This window comes from Mytilus edulis, chromosome 5 (genome assembly GCF_963676685.1).
Source record: "Mytilus edulis chromosome 5, xbMytEdul2.2, whole genome shotgun sequence".
In the NCBI taxonomy this organism is placed as follows: domain Eukaryota; kingdom Metazoa; phylum Mollusca; class Bivalvia; order Mytilida; family Mytilidae; genus Mytilus; species Mytilus edulis.
In genome coordinates this window covers 19678755-19698297 of record NC_092348.1, presented here as the reverse complement: position 1 = coordinate 19698297, position 19543 = coordinate 19678755, and the positions used below count along the sequence as shown (strand labels likewise).

Here is a 19543-nt window from a genome sequence, read left to right as displayed (position 1 = left end):
ATCATTATAACGTCAAAAAAAACCCTGACAAATTGAGGCTTTTTTGACAGTAAAATGTTTTTACAAATCCGGTTCCTTTTAAAGTTCATTCAAATTCTTAAGTTGTTGTTTGTTAACTTGATTCATATCTTTAACCAGATTTGCAAGCTTTGAACATTTAAAATCTTTTGTCACTTTTCTTTTTTAAATTTGTAGTCATTAACACCTCTTTGTTATAACAAATTATTTTTGGGGTAAGGCATTTGTTCATATATATGTATGTAAGACTACACATGCTAAATAGAAGGAGTCTGAAGCTCTAATGCAAATATAAAGGACACAATTCCAAAATGAAATGCTGATATCTGAATACCTAATGTATTATGAAGGATGTTATTTGGCCCCTTAATATATTACTTTTTAATTCATATTTTCGTATTTGTTAATATTATCATATAGTTGACAAAGCGACATAACTCTGATCACATTATGGTTTCAATACTGTTGTTTTTGTACTAGCAAGTAAAACAAGATACACATAATTGGATAAGTAGACGATTGTACGATATTGAAAATCATCATGTATGAAGAAAATAATACGGATCCAATCTGTGGACTAGGTTTTAAAGACATAATAATATAAAAACAAATGTCAAGCACATGTATCACTTATCAAACATGCATTCTATACATATTATCAAATTATCATATCAAAACGTTGTACATACAATAATACAAGAAATGTTATTAATTGTGACAATGTGCAACTTATGCACAACTAATTATGCACTTCCAGAGCACCTGAGATCACCCCTAGTTTTTAATGGGGTTCGTGTTGTTTATATTTTAGTTTTCTATGGGGTTCGTGTTGTTTATATTTTAGTTTTCTATGTTGTGTCATGTGTACTATTGTTTGTCTGTTTGTCTTTTTCATTTTTAGCCATGGCGTTGTCAGTTTATTTTCGATTTATGAGTTTGACTGTCCCTTTGGTATCTTTCGTACCTCTTTTATGTAAACGACTGTGTGCCGTTAAAGTTGTGCACATGCTTTTTTTGTGGGGCAAATATGGTAAACTGTCACTTTATGCATGTTTTAGTTCAGAATGTATGAGTTTAATTACACATTATTTGTTGATAAAATCGTGATATTGCTAATTCAATGCACCTTTCTATTTAAAAAAAATGACAAATCAGTTTTTGAAATATGTAGAAAAGTCTGTAAGAAAGCACGTTTAACATCAAAAAGATGAATATGTTGTAAATGCCTTATCTGGCATCTTTTTTATTGTGTGAATATCAAATGTTTCCTCTTCATTGCTTATTTTACTTTCATTAGCAATGCTAACTTGAGAAAGTACTGTAAGGGTGGAAGTTATGAATCTACCCAAAACAACATAGGCTAGTATAACAGACAAAGAATTTCCATACACCACAACACCCACAAACTTTTGAATAAATTAATCATGCAAACGATGACTAAAAGCAACGACCATACCATAGTTCAGATTGCAAAATCTAATGCATCGAGCCATGAATAAAAAAAAAGTGTAGCTATGAAAAGTTCTACGTAAGTAATCTTATCAATACTGACAATAAAGAATAATCCATAAAACTAAATGTTTTTTTTTCTCTGAAAACAGATTGTTCGGTACTGACATGACTTTTAACAAATCTTTCTTAAATTGTCCGTTTATAAATTTTTAAATTATAAAGACACTAATTTGTCAACTTCCTCAGGCAAATTTGAACTTAGATGAAGGTGGCTATTTCTTTGTACAGCCTTGGATTTCAAATGTTTGGCTTTGAGCGCTACTGATGAAGTTTAATCCAGAAAATCGCTTCGGACACATACAATTATTAAACGTGTTGCTTTCAATTTTTTTACATTACTGGGTCGATACCTCTGCTGGTGGACTATCAGTTCCCGAGGGTATCATCAGCTCAGTAGTCAGAACTTCGGTACTGACATGATTTATAACTAACATTTCTTAAAATGTCTGTTTATAAATAAATTTTGAAATTACAAAGAAACTAAGGTTTCAACTCCCTCAGGTAGAGTTGACCTCAGATGAATTTGTCTATTTGTTTTATGTATTTTTGTTATACAGCTCTTCGACTGTTTTGGTACTTATACATCCTCGGATTTCAAATTTTTGGCTTGCTTTGAGCGTTTCTAATGAAGGTAAATTCAGAAAAGCGCTTCGGACGCATACAATTATTCAATGTTTTGTTTACATTACTTATTTTATATGTAAGTTTTCATTGGTGAAATTAAAAGACTATAATTCATATTAAAGCATGAATAAATATTTTCTTTAACATATATTCTAAATCCGTTTTTCAGCTATAAAATCTTGTTCTTGTTCAATGTGCTGTTGAGTCAAAAGTTTGTGTCTACAATTCCTGGAAATAGCTGGAAAATAAATAGTTAAATGCATGTGTTACAAATGTCCATTGACTTTGATCGAAATTTTCTAAATAACAGTAAAATACAGAAAACAAGATTAAGGAACCCAATTTTTGGGTTAAAATGGGAAACAAATAATTTGCTTTTTTTCGGAAAAAAATTGCTGTACACTTCAGTTATTATTTTATCTTTGTTTGGCAGTTTAACCAATATTGTATCATATGATTACAAATTCACATCATTTGATTATCAAACACTTGTTAGAATAAACCCTTCGGATAACTGTAGAGCCCAATGAGACAGACCAAGTAATTAAAATTAGAACAGTGTTGGCACTTTGGCATTCCATTATATTGTAGATACATAATTATATAAATTTAGTTGAAATAATGAGAGATAATCAGCAAGTGTAAATTAATCAATATGATAATATTTAAACAATAATATTATTTATAAAAAAAGAAAGGTGTAGTATAAAAGCTAATGAAACAACTCTCCACAAGAAACCAAAATGACACCAAAATTAACAACTATAGGTCACCGTACAGCCTTCACCATTGATGAAAGCCCATACCGCATAGTCAGCTATAAAAGACCCCGAAATGACAATGTAAAACAATTCAAACGAGAAAACTAACGGCCTTATTAATGTTAGAAAAAGGGAACGAAAAAAAATTTGTAACACATTAACAAACGACAACCACTGAATGACAGGCATCTGGCCTGGGAGAGGTGCATACATACATAATCTGGCGGGGTTTAACATGTTAGCGGGATCCTACTCTTACCCCTAACCTGGGAAAGTGGTATAACAGTACAACAAAAGAACGAACTATAAATATCAGTTGAAAAAGGCTTAACTCATTAGATGGACAAAAATACAAGTGGACGTGCCTGGGAACTTGTACATCCCAACAACAAAAAGACACTAGGTACAGAGCTGCTAGTTATAAGGTATTAATTAAGGTAATAATTTTCTTAATGACCATTTAATGATTATTTTATGAATGAATTTGATTAATTTTAATTAATTTGATACAACGGTAAACCATATTATTAACCAAGTTTGAATTTGAGGAAATATATTTTGAAATTTTTGTAAGGTGTTACTAGAACTTGTTCTGCCTCACTAGGCTGTACAGTTACCCTAAGGATTTATACAATAAGGTAAGCTTTGGTGTAAATGTGCCTCCCCAACCGCTCTTCAAGTATTAAAAGTGTAACATCTCCATTCTCGTTAGTTCCTACATTTACCACATGGGTTTATACATTGCAAGCCAAGCTTGGTGTAAATGTACCTTTACCTTTCTACTTTGGTGTAAATCCCTGTTAAAATTGTCAGGTCCTAAATCTAAGACTTCTTGTCTTGCTTTTTCCACAGTTTTAAATACTGGGGTGCACTCGAAAGTAGAGGCAGAGAGTACCAATCTGTGACCCTTGTATAATGTATCCATTCTGATCACTCTGTGCTGAACATGTACCCTCACGACAGGCAGGGGAAACCGCCTATAGTTCTATAGGGCATTTACAGAATATTTCATTTGGGGAAGATGAAGATAACATATATATATATATATAAAATCTTACGTGTTCATACTGGCAAAACATATCCAGCATTTTTGTGAACAAAACCTGGTCGATGTTAAGTTTCCGGTCTGATGTTATGGCTATTCTCTTGCTCCTTGACAGTTTCTCAAAAGTTATGTACATTGATCACATCTGGAACTTCACAAGTGGTTTTTCTTTTGCTGCGTTCTATTCAATATGTTTCAGATGATGGTTGCCAAATATATCAAGTCAATTTCTGCCTAGAGTTTGCCTTGTGTTTCATACACATGATGTTAAAAGTTTTCAATATTTCAGTGTAATAAATGTCAAAAATTATGTCAGGAAATTGTTTCAAAAATTGACAAGGAACATTCATAATTCATTATGTCACTTTCTGTTGAATATTGCAATGATGGTTGTTGTAACGCTGTCAAACAAGGAATAGTGCTCCAGAAATAGTATAATCAAGTTGTCTGTTGGACAGTTATTGCTGCTAATGTTTTTGCCATCTCCTAAACGAAGATTTTCAAAAAGGGGAAATAACTCATTTCTCAAAATTACATCCAGATTAGTAAGAGCATAGAAATTTTAGTTTCTGGAATATGTAATATGATATAAGTACCCTCAATACATGTAAAATAGTTGGGGTTTAATAATAAAAAAGGACTATTTTATCATAAAATATTCATATAAAATATTTATTGACAAACAGAACCTAAACAAAAGGGGATTTCAGGGTAAATTACAATGACTAGTATTTCTCTATTGGCAACTTTCTGCCAAATCTACCCCAAAAAAAATGCACCAATTTGTTGACAAAACATCCATAATTTTATATTTTACAGTCTTTTATGATTAAAGTAATTGCCATACATTATGTTTACAAAACACTATATTAACAATAACTAAAAAAAAATATGCATTGATTATGTTCCTATTAATTGTAAGTAACATTAGACTGATTGTCCTATGTCCATTTATATTGGTATCTACTCTCTTGGTGTATTCATTAAAGGGGCACTAGCTGTCAAATTCATGGTCACCGATTTGACTCAAATTCTCATATTTGTTTTATAACAATGTAAAACATTTATCCAAACTTTCAAAAGCAAAAATAAACAGTTTACAGAGCATGGGGTAGATAATATATAGGTTCGTTTCGTGTGTATTTTAGTCCACACGCCATCTTATTAACTATCGATTTGACCTCAGATGACAATATAAGCGATGTAAACATAAATAAAGATATGAATAGATTAAAACAACACGTGCAATTGGATTTTTATAGATCTGTTTGATTTGATTTTATAGATTAAAAATAGATGTTTCTCATTGCATTTAACCATAAAAGAATGATTTTATGTGCATCGAATTAGTAATCAAATGATTTACCGTAGTTTCACTTTCATTGTTGACATTCTTTTTCTTTGAATAATCAGTACACGTACAATGCATGCGTTGTCAATCTCTAGCTAGGGGTTAAATTGAAGTTCACATAAATACGGATTTAAAGAGGTCAACTCATTCACTTGCAAGTGAATAACTAATTATCAATGTTTCTTAGCGTAATTTGACAAAATTGAACCTTTTTGGCTGCAAAAAGCGAATTGTTATTTCACTAGTTCACTTTCTTTATTGATTGAAGAAAAAAAAATCAAACTTTAGATTTTTTATATATCTCGTAGCTAGTGCCCCTTTAACAAAAATTCTGTAGACGTCTATGTTTTTTTTGTTTTCTTCTCAGGTACATAGTACGACTTATATATTAATTGTAATCAAAAAATTTATTGAGTAATACTTGTTGTTTGTAATTTTGTATCCAAATAGCAGGTGTTTTAATTTTTTTGAAAAATCTAAATTACATTTTTTTTAAAAGGTCGTATATTTGTTGCCAAAATCTTGTCAATAAGAACAATTGAAAAATTAATGAGCATAGTCTTCTTCTATGTTACAAAAATTACACAAACTATTATTAGTTATTTTCCATTGTAATAAAAACTTTTTGGTTGGTACAATAAACTGTATTCGTTTTCATCTGTATATTTCTAATTCATTTTCAGTTAAATATTTGAAAATAAAGTTATATAATGAATTCACATTTTTTGCTTCTTGCATTGGTAGAATTTTCAGCCACCTGTTTATCCCTATTGACGGTTCTTTTTTTACTATTTACTAGAGAGTCATATAACATTTTTTTTTTTAGAAATTAATGTTATCTTAAAATAACGATCTTTCCATGTGATCTTATTTCTCTTGACATTTACTATACTATGGACAGAATTTTCTTGTTTAACTATCTCAATCCAATTTTTTGAATGGATTGTTTCAATTTATGATATTCAGCAAACCAGTTTACCTTACACCTTAATTTGTTCAAAACACTGTTATTATGTTATAGGATATACATAACTTTTATAGGTTGCACATTAATTATACAACTAATTTGCTTTTTATATATCCATTTTCATGCATGTCACAATAAGGTACTTTCGACATGATATGCAAGTAATATTTGCCACTGGATCACTGTGACATAGCTTAAAACAAATACATTTTTTTTTAACGTTTTCATGTGTTGTTCTCCTCTCATTACGGCAATAACTCAAATCTTTCCCTTTGTATTTGATTATAAAATTTGATATAAGGGGTTTGCACAGTTTTCTGTGGATTTTTAGCAAAAAAGAAAACAATTTCTTCATTTTTTTCTTGGTTCCATTTGGCTAATATAGAAAACTGAAAACAAAACATTACATAACATAACATAAAAAACTAAAGACAACAGAGGTGAAATTCAAATGTGTTCTTAAAAATATCTGTCAATTGGTACTTTGATTAAAAGTTTTATAGATATACTATCAATTTCATATATTTTGTCACATACTAAGTTGTTCTATTTAAGACATGTATAACCTCTTTTAATTCAAGACAATTACACCTCAATTTTTTTAGTAGAATACATTAAGCTTAACAATACAGAAACATGGTTCAACGTCAGAAACAATCTCTAAATGCCATTAAAATGAATAATATCAAAACACTTTTGATTTGAACAATTTATTTAATACAATTAATAAAGATCTACAATTGCTCGCTCTGTTTTAAAAAAAAGTATTGTACTACTTTTTGAAAAAAATGGTCATAAATCAATTGACTTGTGGATGGAATCGTCCAATAAACAAAACAAGACCCGATTTTATATCTCTCACATAAAACAAGAAAGGTTTATTTGCCTTGAACAGTCTTGGTATAGATCTTAAAGGCCATCCAATTGCTGTGGCTGCAGCTCCCTCTACGCCTGCTTCGTTCACATTGAAGACGGTTTTATGTACAGCAACATCGACGTACAAACCTCCTCTCTTCTCATTAATAAGATTTGAGAAATTAGCTTGAGCCTGGTCAAAAATATCTTCTACTCCAAGTTTAGGTAACTCTTTTGTTAAATCAAATTCTGTTTGTAACTTAAATTTTGGAATAGAGATACTTAAAAACGTTTTAAAAAATCCAGCAGAAATATCCGAAAAGAACTTTGGGGTTATCTTTGCTTCTATTTTTGGAAGCTTGTGTTTTTCATTGGGTAAAATGAAGACCATATCAAAATTACCTCCCTTGAAGGGTAATGCTACGGCAGAGAAGTCCATACCTCGAAAATATGGAAAAATCATTTCGTTGTTCATCATTTCAACTTCGATCGTTTTGTTATTAGGAAGGTAAAAATTTTCTTTCTGTGTGTTTTTGGGAGGAAATTGCTTCTTCCAGGTGGCTTTAAAATATACAGCATTAATTATGAACATTACAGTGTTTATGTTTAACCAATCCTCTTTTATTAAATCCTCTATTTTACCGTTTGTCTGTTCTGACACCCAACTATTCATCTCGTATGCAGATGCTTTAGATTGTATAAAGTCCTTTACACTTATATCGGCTCCAAAATATCGTTTTGCATTTTCTTGAACCTTTTGAAACACTGTGAAATGGTCGCTAACAAATAGCCTATTTGCACTAGCAAAACTAACATTGACACCCGCTCTTTGAGTAAGTTGACTATGAAGTGACTTGTAAAACTTCAACTGTTGCTCTTCTGAATATAAGCTATTTTGAAAAAGAGCAGAGGAAATTTGTTCTTTTGATCGTCCATTTGCTCCAATCATCACCAACAGCAACGCCGCTGTAATGCTATATGGTGACAAGCAAACACTCTCTGTTTTGTCCAATCCTTGATACAAAGATGTCGAGAATTCAATTAAACTTTGTTCAAAGTCTACAGGAATATCTACCAACGTAGCCATCACTGCAGTAAAAGATATAACACTGATATAAATCTTACTAAACATCATTTATATATGTACAGAAATGTAAATGATGTGTTAACATGAGAGAGTTTCGATTACAATACTGCAAAGTTTTTGCTTAAATGGGTAATTCGGTTCAACATACTTCCTTTACAAAATATTTCTGTAAATATGTTGTAAATTTTATACAACCAAGAAAAAATCATGTTGCAGTCACTCGACAGTGTGCTTACATGTGTTGTTTCTAATATTCTCATTTTAAGAATAATTAAATACTAGAATTGGAATAATATAAAGATTTCTCTCATGATTGCTAATTTACATTTCACACTTCGTACCTTGTTATAATATTTTTTTGTTATACAATTAAATATTGCACCATGTAAAAATTAGGAGCTTTGACAAGAGTCATTATTTGGCACTTGAAATTGAAGGTATACATCAATAAAAATAAAAATTAAATCATTCAAGCATAATAATTTTATGTAACATTTATATAATGAATCGTTCAATCTACTCTTACAATTATATGCTTAAATGTCACTTCCGAAGTCACTTTAACGTCGCTACTGACATATTCATTTTGGAAATGATATTGAGACGAGTCATACACACAAGTTTATTTACACACCCATCTGGGCTTCTTTTAGGTTTTTTAATAACTAGCCATGTCTCTTTACATCTTAAAACATTGTTGTGACGTCATTCTATTGTTTTACCCGTTCTTATTTCAGTGATTGGACTACCATTTACCTGCAAGAAACCATCATGTCACCTTTAACTGTCCAATATTTTAAGAATGGCCCTCCTCTTTCTTAAAAAATATTGGACCGCTAAAGGTACCATAACTGATTCTTGAAGGTAAATGAAAGTTCAATCACTGAAATAAAAAAATATAAATTCCCCAAATTATGTTCATCATATGAACAAAACAACAACCAATAAAGAAGTCCGTTTGAATATATGTTTAACGAATCGAGCAGTCCGAGCAGTTTCAAGACGTCATTGCTCATTTGAAGTTATGATGGCAGTAAAAGTATCAAATCTTTTGTTCTTTTCATCAATTTAGAATCGACCAAAAATGTGTGAAAATAGTTATTTTCTGTCCGTTATATATAAAAGAAACTCAAGGGTAACAACCCAAAGTTATTTTACAGTACATGCAACGTTCAACCTTTACCGGGAAGAGTTGATGGAGGTGTGCTAACTGTAATTGTTTAGTTTCATTTTATTAATGTCATAACATTATATTTAGTTCTGTTTTGTGTGTGTTAATTCAGTTAAATTTGCATGTATTCATTTCATTATTTCATTTATGTTGAATTTACTTTACTTTTGTTTGTTATATTTAGATATATATTTTTTATAACAGTGGCCACTTGACAATCCGGAGAACTTAATTCGTTACATTGACAATTGATTAAGTGAAGAAGAAAGAAGTGTGATATTACGTCAGGATTCAATGCAATTGTAGTTTGTATTTAAGTAGCTGTCTGCCTAAGAATCATGCAACAACAAAAAATAATGGCAGACCCATTATCACATATTTTACTACAAAGGTCTGTAATATCAAGAAAAAGATGTTATAATATCATTAAACTTAATAACTCCTACTGATATGGGCCGATTTGCTTTTTATTAGATCGTTCAGTACATGGATTTTGAAGAATCAAAACTCTTAAAGTTTCCAAACGGATTGTCTTAAAGAAAAGAAGATAGAAATTGTATAAAAGAATGATTGAAAGATGGTGATCATTGATTCCTTTGTTTCAATCAGGTATTATGTGTTATAATCCTTTTTTCATGATAGATGTTATCCCTCCAAATCCTTTAGCAAAACTTTAAGGAATGTTTGTCCTCAATGCTCTTCAACTTCATATCTCATTTGGGTTTTTAGCATGTTTTTATTCGAACGTCACAGATGAGTCTTTTGTAAACAAAACGCGCGTCTGGCGCAAATATAAAATCTTGATCCTGGCATCTATGATAAGTTTGTCTACATTCAAAGATACAATGTTGGATTAGTTTAAACCTATGATGTAAAATAGGCTACTTAAAATAAAGTCAACGATAGAAATAATTGGCATTTCAGTATATACGGGAAAAATGAACTTATTGTTATGAACAATTAAATTTGTTGAAAGGATAATAGTTTAATGCCATCTTTTCTAAATTATTGGCGAGTTTGACATATCTTTAATAAACTTGTGGAAGACCGTATTTTGACTTCAATGTAACTATTGGTATTTTATTGTTTTTGTGGCTTATACCTCTCATTTTCATAAATTCCTATGTTGAAAAGCGCTTCGAACGCATGAAATTATTTAACGTATTGTTTTCATTTTGTTTGATCAAGTACTGTGTATTATGAATCATGAAAAGATAATCTACCAATCACCGACAATAGATGATTGTGTTTCAGAGAGTAATACAATCATTGGACCCTTAGAAATTTAAAACATGTACCGTTTTCCAGATTGTTTCAAGAACATGATTTTGAAAATTTGGTCAATAGTTTAGAAAAATATCAATTTAAAAAAAAACCTGCAAGCACATTTATCACTTATTTTAACAAAATACGGGGCGTATATCTCAACGATTTCCATACAAATATATCGTTATAAATTTAAAAGATGCGTCACCTTTGCAGTCAAATATGTACCGTTGACGTTGTATAAATGCGTTATATATTTTGAAGGTGAACAGGCACTAACCGTATGGTAAAATTCAGAATGGCTTAGTTGTATGGAAAATTATTTGTTAAAAAAAACTGTAACATTGTTAATTTACTGTCCCTTTCAATTTCAAATATTTGACAAATGTATTTGTGAAATATGAAGAACAGTCAGTGATATAAAAAGCATGTTCAACTTCAAACTGATTTTTGTACCGTATATGCCTTCTCTTTCGTCGCTTTAAAGTGTGGGATCTTCAAAATTTCAATAGCAATGGTTCCGTTAGAAAATACAAAGATTGATTATATGAATCTTCAAATAAAAACATTGGCCAGTATAACAGACCAATAATTTCCATACACCATAACAACCAACGTCTAACCCCTCCAATAAAATATCAATACAATAAAAGACTAATAACAACTTACAACCCATAGATCAAATCAGATAGTAAAATCTATTAAATCAAGTCATGTATATAGGAAAAAGTATAATGTAAAATAGAAAAACGACGAAATATTCTACGTTATCTTTTCAATACTGACTATGACGAAAATCCATAGAATTGAATGTTGTTTTTCTTCTAAAAACAGGTTGCTTACATTTCTAGTAGTCATACAATACTAACAACACTGAACAAATCATGGTTCAGATAACAAAACATGTAAAATCTACCAATGAAAAAATTAAGCCTTAATGTGAAATAGAAATGCTATGAAATGAGGCGTTATTTTTTTCTCTACTTACAATGATAAAAAATCCATATAACTCGATGTTGTTTTTTTTTTATTTCTTCTGAAAACAGGTTGTTTACATTTGTAATAAATACTTAATGGTGTTAATTTTTCAAATAAACATACGAAACATGTAAATCAATTCGCACGGTTTGACTAAACTTACTTGTTGCATAATAAATTTGGAAACACGTTCACATCTGTGTTATCGTCTAAAAACATAATCCGCAAATACATGTCATTAAGGACAGTGGTGGCATTGCACTCAAGTAAATGACCTCAAATCGTTCGAAAAATGTGGTTTTACACGTATATAAGATTTTATATCTATCCATTTATTATATATACAAAGTGTACCAATATACAATAATTTAAAAGGTGGGAGACAAAATAAAGACGGTAAATTGAAGTCAAAGAAACAGTTAGATTCATTTTCAGTTCGCTTCAGACCGCAGTAACTTCCCTTCGTTCGTGGTATACGAAATAAGTATGTTTCAATAATCAAATAGGTATTTCTATACATTATTTATGTTCTTTTTTTAAAAGATGATGTTTCTAGTTTTCTGTGGTAGAGAATGTTCTGAAATCCAAAGCCACAATTTTTGAAAATGAAAGTTGCAAAATGGGTTAGCTGAAAACTATGAATGAACACTGAACTACTAAGAATGAATGCGTAGTAAGAAGTTGAAATATATTGTATGTTGATGTTTTAGTTATACAAAGATGAAACCTCATGTAAAAGAACTCATGATTTCCTTTTTTTTTTTGTGCCAACCGATGCATTTAATTTTTTTAAATTTTGTCATTATTTTACAAAACAAATTGAAAATAACAAAAGTTTAATGATAGCTTTCTACACTCTTGGCAATTTAAAAAAAACAGATACGTATCGTGTTTAACGGTTTTAGTTACATGTACATGATTTACATGCATTCTCCATAGTTAAAAAACAACAAAAAACTCACTGACGAGTCTTATGTAGACAAAACGCGCGTCTGGCGTATCAAATTATAATCCTGGTACCTTTGATAAATATTGGTAAAACGTCACCTGCTCAAGAAATATGTTCTCACTCTTTTGCACAAAGCTGCGTGCTTATTGGATAAGCAATATTTTTCAAATTGAAAGTCAATGTTTTGTTATTGTCAATGAGGAGTCCAAAGATATCACGTTTTAAACCAAGCACATGACCACAGAAGGCTATAATAGTTATCAAAGGTACCAGGATTATAATTTAATACGCCAGAAGCACGTTTCGTCTACATAAAGACTCATCAGTGACGCTCAAATCAAAATAGTTATAAAGCCAAACAAATACAAAGTTGAAGAGCATTGAGGATTCAACATTCCAAAACGTTATGCCAAATAAGGCTATGTTATACCAGAAATAGGTATTATTGAACCTTAGCATAGATGTCTTGCGGTCAGCTACAGATTTTATGTTTATGTGTCATGTATATTTACCAAACATATACAGAGGAGTGGAACAGGTGTTGCAAACAATACCATAAATCTTAAGTTTAATGCTATAAAATGATCGATTTAATCACTAATGCTATATAATGATCGATTTACAACTGTTTATTAGAGAAAACACAGAGTTAGATTAATCACTATTTCTAATCTAGAAAAGAATGACAGAAAGATCAAAGTAACTTTCATTAAAAGAAAAGAAATTATACGTTCCTAAAACAAGAAAGCTTGCTCAGAAAAATATATATATATATACCCAATATTCCCGCCTCTGCGATAAACAACAGTCCATTTAGTGATGCTTCATTAAATATGTCCTTTCATTTATTCAAATAACACATTCATTATTAACGTAGACGTAGACTGTAGCAATGGCTTCAGTTCCAGCTAATATAAGTTTTAACGTTTGTTTATCTGATTTTTCATTTTCTATCTACAATGATTTACATAAACCAGACAATGTTTGTCTATCTCCGTTTAGTATTGCTGCTTCACTCATGCTTCTAATGATGGGAACAAGTGGTTTGTCTAGAAACCAACTCAAATCTGTTTTATTCAAGAAAGGACTTCCCACTGGGGACATTGACCACCACTATAAAGTATTGCATGATGATCTGTTGCGAAAAGCACGTGATACACCCGGAATGCAGCTCTCAATCGCGAATCAATTTTTTGTGGCGAAATGGCAAGTTAAAAGACTCAAATACAAGTTTAGAAGAAGTGCGAGACGAAATTATGGTTGCCAAGTTGCTCTGATGGATTTCGGAGACGAACCATATACACGAAATAAAATCAATAGATGGATAGAAAGACGCACTGGAAGAAAAATTAAAGAGTTTATACCAGACGGTATGCTCGATCAATTAACTTTTATGATACTCACAAATGTGGTGTATTTCAAAGGGCAATGGAAAAGCCAATTTGATCCCAAGAAAACAACAAAGCGGAATTTCTGGATGAACGAAAACAAAAAGGTGATGACTAATATGATGTGGCAAAAAAGTACGTTCAAAGCTGGGGTCGACATGGATCTTAACTGTAAAGCTGTCGAACTTCCATACAAAGGGGATAACATTTCAATGGTAATCATTCTACCGAATGAAAAAGAAGGTTTACCAGAAATGGAAAAGAAACTGTCCCCTCTTACATTTTATAATCTCGTCAAAAGATTAAAATCAAGACCAACAGAACTAGTTTTACCGAAATTCAAAATTAAGGCAAAAATTGACCTAAAGGCTATTCTAAAAGGACTAGGAGTAACGGAAATATTCGAGGCATTAAAGGCAGATTTTAGTCATATGGTACGATCACGTGACCAGAACGGAGATCTGTATGTTTCTGATGCTTTTCATGAAAGTGTTATTGAAGTGAACGAAGAAGGTAGTGTCGCCGCTGCTGTCACGTCATTTTTCATGTTATTTCGATCCGCAAGGCCTTCTACATTTAATTTTGTCGCAGATCACCCATTTTTATTTGTGATAAGGGATATAAGTAGTGAAACTATTTTGTTTCTCGGAAGGTATTCTAATCCGGAAATTACTACGATGAACAATATAAAAAAAGTCTCGACTACTTTGTCTGAAAGAACACTTAGGCTAGTGTCTGCTAACGGAAATAACACAACCAAATCTGTCGAAGGCACTGAAATCAAAACAGCATTGGAAAAGAATAAGCAAATCTTGTCAAAGAACGAACAAGTAGAATGTTGTTGTTGTGAATGTTCATCAAGTGATATAGATAATTCAGCACAAACTATAAATGAAGAGAAGACAGAGAGTCCTGTAGACCAATAAGGTGGTACCTAGATATTTTAAGACATATATCGAAAGGATAATTATAAATCATAACATAACATGACTCAGGATTGAATTTACTTGTTCCTTTGTTAAATAAGAAAGAAAGATATCACAAGTAAACACTAACTATATGTTTTATCTCTTAGAGTGTAAATATAAATATCTGTGTTTCGACAAAAATAGCTGTTGGATCCTTCCCGGGTAATTATACAAATAGCTTATTATCTAGACATTAATACAGCGATTATGTTTTCCTGTGTGTTTTCAATTTTATAGAGGACGAAATCCTCATTCTAGAAAAGAAATACAAGTATATACAACTAGTACTTGTAAACGCAAAATTATATTTTTAGCTTGCGCAGTATTTCTGATTACAGAATTAGTCCAGTCAATCTAGCATAAATTTGACCCTAACCTTGAAGTAATTGCAACAGAAGATTTTTAAGTTTTAATCCTTAGCATTATACCCCAAATATACACAAAAAAGTCCCATAAAATCTTACTTTAGGAAGACTAAAACAATCACCATTTAAAATTCCTATGGAGATTTGCATTAAAAAGGGAGATAACTCTTGCAAAAAAGGCAGAAATATCAATAAAAATTGATAACTATACCGCTTCTATTCATCAGAATGTATTGAATCTTGATTTTGTAGCGGTCTTTAGAGTTTAACAAACAACTCTTAAGTTGTTTTCATATCTTTTATTGAGCTATAATCTAGATTTCTTAATTCATTAGTTGACCATTTATTGAACTTTTCAACATGTCAAGGTAAAGAATCTCAAATTTAATAAAAATAGTTAAGCATATTTTCTTCTCTTTGTGGTTTGATGTTCTTTGGATAAATAAGATGCTGAAAAAAATATAATATACAGATATAAACAATACCAAATTTTCACATAATTTTTTCAAAATGGTCACAAAGCTTCAAATTTGCAATTTCTTCAATGAAAAATTCACGAAAAAAATAAAACTACCCATAACACTTCGGTTTTGTACATTTCATGAGCAGAAGATTATATATCAAAGTATCATACTTTACATAAATTTCAAGAAAATCAACCAAAAACTGACCCAAAACAAGACTCATTTTATGGAGTTATCTCCCCTTCCAATATTAATTTCCATAGGAAATTAAAAATGCTGATTTTGAGCTTAGATTTTATGGGACTTTTTTCTGTGTATATAAAGGGCATAATGCTATAGATTAGAACTAAAACATTTTCTGTTGCAATTAGTTTGAGGTTAAATCTTAGTTTGACTCGACTAAATGTAGTCAATCTACCCAGTTGGTTATGTCGATGACATCTAAAACCTTTACATGTATTCTGACTAACGCCAGCATTAACTATATCCACTTGTTTTAGCATTCGTGGATAGTGGGGATATTGCTTTTAATTCCAACTTGCACACAACCATCCTGTTTTTATCAACTAGTTCTTTTACAGCGTAGTTTTTTTTTCAGAAGTTACTTTACAAATAAGTATTAAAATTTCAGATTATATAGGAGGAAACTACATTAAGTAAATATATTTAAAAACCTGTAGCATATTAGTATTTTTTATTTTTTTTTTAGAAAAATACGGAAATCCAAGGTAAAATAAAACATGTACAAATAAGAAGTCCATAAATAGTTATCAAAGGTACCAGAATTATAATTTATTAGTCAGACGCGCGTCTACATCAGACTCATCAGTGACGCTCATATCAAAATATTTATAAAGCCAAACAAGAACATAGTTGAAGAGCATAAAAACTGGCAATATCAAACGTTATCAACCAATGGAATGAATTCAATACAAAAACAAAGCGCTTGAATGAATAACAGTTGTTTATAGTTCAGTTGTATTGATAAAATTAGGCGAGTAACTGTCATACATGTGAGAGGTTAAGCTAGCTTTAAAACTAGGTTTAATCCACCATTATCTACATGAGAAAATGCCTGTACCATGTCAGGAATCGGACTGTTGTTATCCATTCGTTGGATGTGTTTGAGCTTTTGATTTTGCCATTTGATAAGGGACTTTCCTTTTTAATTTTTCTCGGTGTTTAGTAATTTTGTGATTTCAAGTTTTGTTACATTTATTATACAGATGTCCATACTATCGGTTGTATGATTAAAAAAAAATAGAAGTGAATATTCCCATATATGAAACTTCTCACAAATTAGGTGAAAGAACTTGATCAAAATATATATAACAAACAGTCTATGAAGAAAATTACCTTATGTTTGTGAATGCAAAAATTATATATATATTAAGACACTGTATGTCTTTCAAATATGTGTTTTTGTTAATATGCGTTCAGTACAAATAATCATGGTGACTCGTGTAACTGTACAAAATTGGTATAAAGTTTTGTGCAAGTAATATAAAATATAGTTAACTTTCTTTATTGCAAAACATGAAACCCTGGCGGGTTAACATAGAACATTCTTTACACAAGTGACAAGAAACATAATACATGATGAACTGGTACAAATTTATAAGTTGTACACAGCATGCAAATGTAAACTTGTTTAAATTGCATCAATTCATGTTAGAGACTGTCGGTTTTCTCAAAGAATTATATGTTACTTGTAACATGGTAAAATATATGGGTATCAACGCATTGCATTTGTGTTATCTATTTAATTGGATGTGGAATTTTCACAGGTGTAGGAAACTCATTTATCAATGTAACCAAATATTTAAAGATTTATATGAAATAAAACTCTCATCTTAACTTTCTATGTCGAGTTTTTAATCTTTTCTGATAATGTTCAATTTGTAGATACAATTTCAATTCACTGTTAGAATATGGAGTTGTGTCTCTTTGTGCATTATATTAAAATTATGAGATCATTATCATATCTAAAACTAGTAAAGTTCTTGCAATCGTTGAAATTGGGAATTTAATTATCTGGTAAATGTTATAAAGCATGTGTACATTATAGATGAGAGACTTCAGACATGAAAAATATAATTACTTGAAAAACATACTCCAAACACGACGTGATCGCAGAAAGAACATGTGTATGAGGAATAATTCTTTCGGACGGTACGGTAAAAAGTCTCAAATTGACTTGGATATGAAAATCCATTTGATGCGAATGACTATGATTTGTATCTGAAATTTTCCTTACAATGTTTTGTATGACTTTCTGATGATCAATGGATCAAAAAAGAAACAGACAACTAATAGCACACAAGACACAACATTGAAAGCTTATGCAACACGAACCCCACCAACAACTGGGAGCGATATCAGGTTCTCCGGAAAGGTATGCAGATCTTGCTCCACATGTGGCACCTGTCGTATTGCTTATTTTATTACAAACCCGGTAAATAGTCTAAATTGATATCAACACCTTTTCATAAAATTACTTTGTTAAGGCAGGGTTACATCACTCTTGATTTTTATTTCCATGCTTTGAATCAGTCAAGGTTAAAATAAGATATGACTGTATGTGTTGGGTTTTGTTACCGAGATCAATGCAAAACGTATACTTTATCTTTCTTTTAGAGTTCTTGAGAAACCTCTATGAGTTTGCTTTATAATTGCAAAAGAGTTAAGATAGTGAGAAGATGGCACAATGGGTTCATATGAATGTGTTTTATAAATACATGCTGCCATGTCACTGTATAGTAACATAGTATACCTACTCTGACGATTTTGTTTGTTCAGAAGTTCTGAAATAAGATATATTTCTACCAGACTTGATACACTTATAAATCTGTTAGTCTATAGAATCTATAAGAATCCCGCTTTATCATCTTATCTTATACCATATCTCAATTTATTAATTTGAATTTCCAGTCATGCAATGAAATCCACACATAGTTTCATGTGAGTCATTAATGTCTGTGTTATTTAATAAAAATGTATAAAAATGTGCTTCTTTTAATTCAATGATTGCTAATTTTTTAAATTTCTAATTTAAAAAAATAAAAACAATTTTTAAAATTTGTCCTTTAGCAATAAAGAAATGACCTTAGATAGCTATTACTGGTATGTATGAAGATGAAGAAGAAGAAGAAAAAAAAGATATTTTATTTCCAATTATGGGCCAAAAAAAGGGCATAAACATTACAACATCAATAATTTTCATAATACAATACAAGCAATGTATGAGAAGACTTATCAGTGTTGAACAGTCTACAAGACTGACAAAGACCATTTTTTTTATTCATTCTATTCGTAATTGTTTAGATATTACTTATCAATTTAGCTGTACTGTGGTATATAGTTTTGAAGTTAGCCTTGTCACATTCTTTAAGTGCCTCTCTGAAGTCCAGAGCCTGTAGTGCGGAGGTTGTCGTTGGTTCAGGTCTTTAATATTTGAATTTTTTTTTCATACATAGTTTTGTTATAAATTTGTCCGTTAGTTTTCTTAATTGTTTTATATTTTAAATATCGGGGCCTTTTATAGTCGACAATACGCTATGGGTTCTTTCTCATTGTTAAAAGTTGAACGTTGTCTATAATTGCTTACATCCACTTCATTTTGACTTTGGTGGATAGATGTCTAATTTTCAATCTTCTTATTTTTATTTTATACGCAATGAGAAGACGTGGTCACATCGTCAGGCATACCATATCTTCTTACTTTATTAAAACATTTGGTGGGTCGTAGCGTGCATTCTGTACTCTTAAATGTAG

The 19543-nt window shown here is 30.7% G+C and overlaps 2 protein-coding genes across 2 annotated transcripts; one reads left to right on the top strand and one right to left on the bottom strand.

Annotated features, from left to right (window-relative positions):
- Nucleotides 1–6737: 6737 nt before the first annotated feature.
- On the bottom strand, nt 6738–8243 carry LOC139523161 (antithrombin-III-like). The gene has a single exon (XM_071316967.1). It carries the CDS (start codon nt 8218–8220, stop codon nt 7078–7080), a length of 1143 nt encoding a protein of 380 aa, XP_071173068.1. The 5' UTR covers nt 8221–8243; the 3' UTR covers nt 6738–7077.
- A 5186-nt stretch (nt 8244–13429) lies between these two features.
- On the top strand, nt 13430–16444 carry LOC139523160 (leukocyte elastase inhibitor-like). Its single transcript, XM_071316966.1, has one exon. The coding sequence runs from the start codon at nt 13477–13479 to the stop codon at nt 14896–14898; it is 1422 nt and encodes a 473-aa protein (XP_071173067.1). The 5' UTR covers nt 13430–13476; the 3' UTR covers nt 14899–16444.
- The last annotated feature ends 3099 nt before the right edge of the window (nt 16445–19543 follow it).

Bases quoted from the DNA above. Each gene is read 5' to 3' on its own strand.
- LOC139523161 (XM_071316967.1), bottom strand. From the start codon at position 8,220: ATGGCTACGTTGGTAGATATTCCTGTAGACTTTGAACAAAGTTTAATT.
- LOC139523160 (XM_071316966.1), top strand. From the start codon at position 13,477: ATGGCTTCAGTTCCAGCTAATATAAGTTTTAACGTTTGTTTATCTGAT.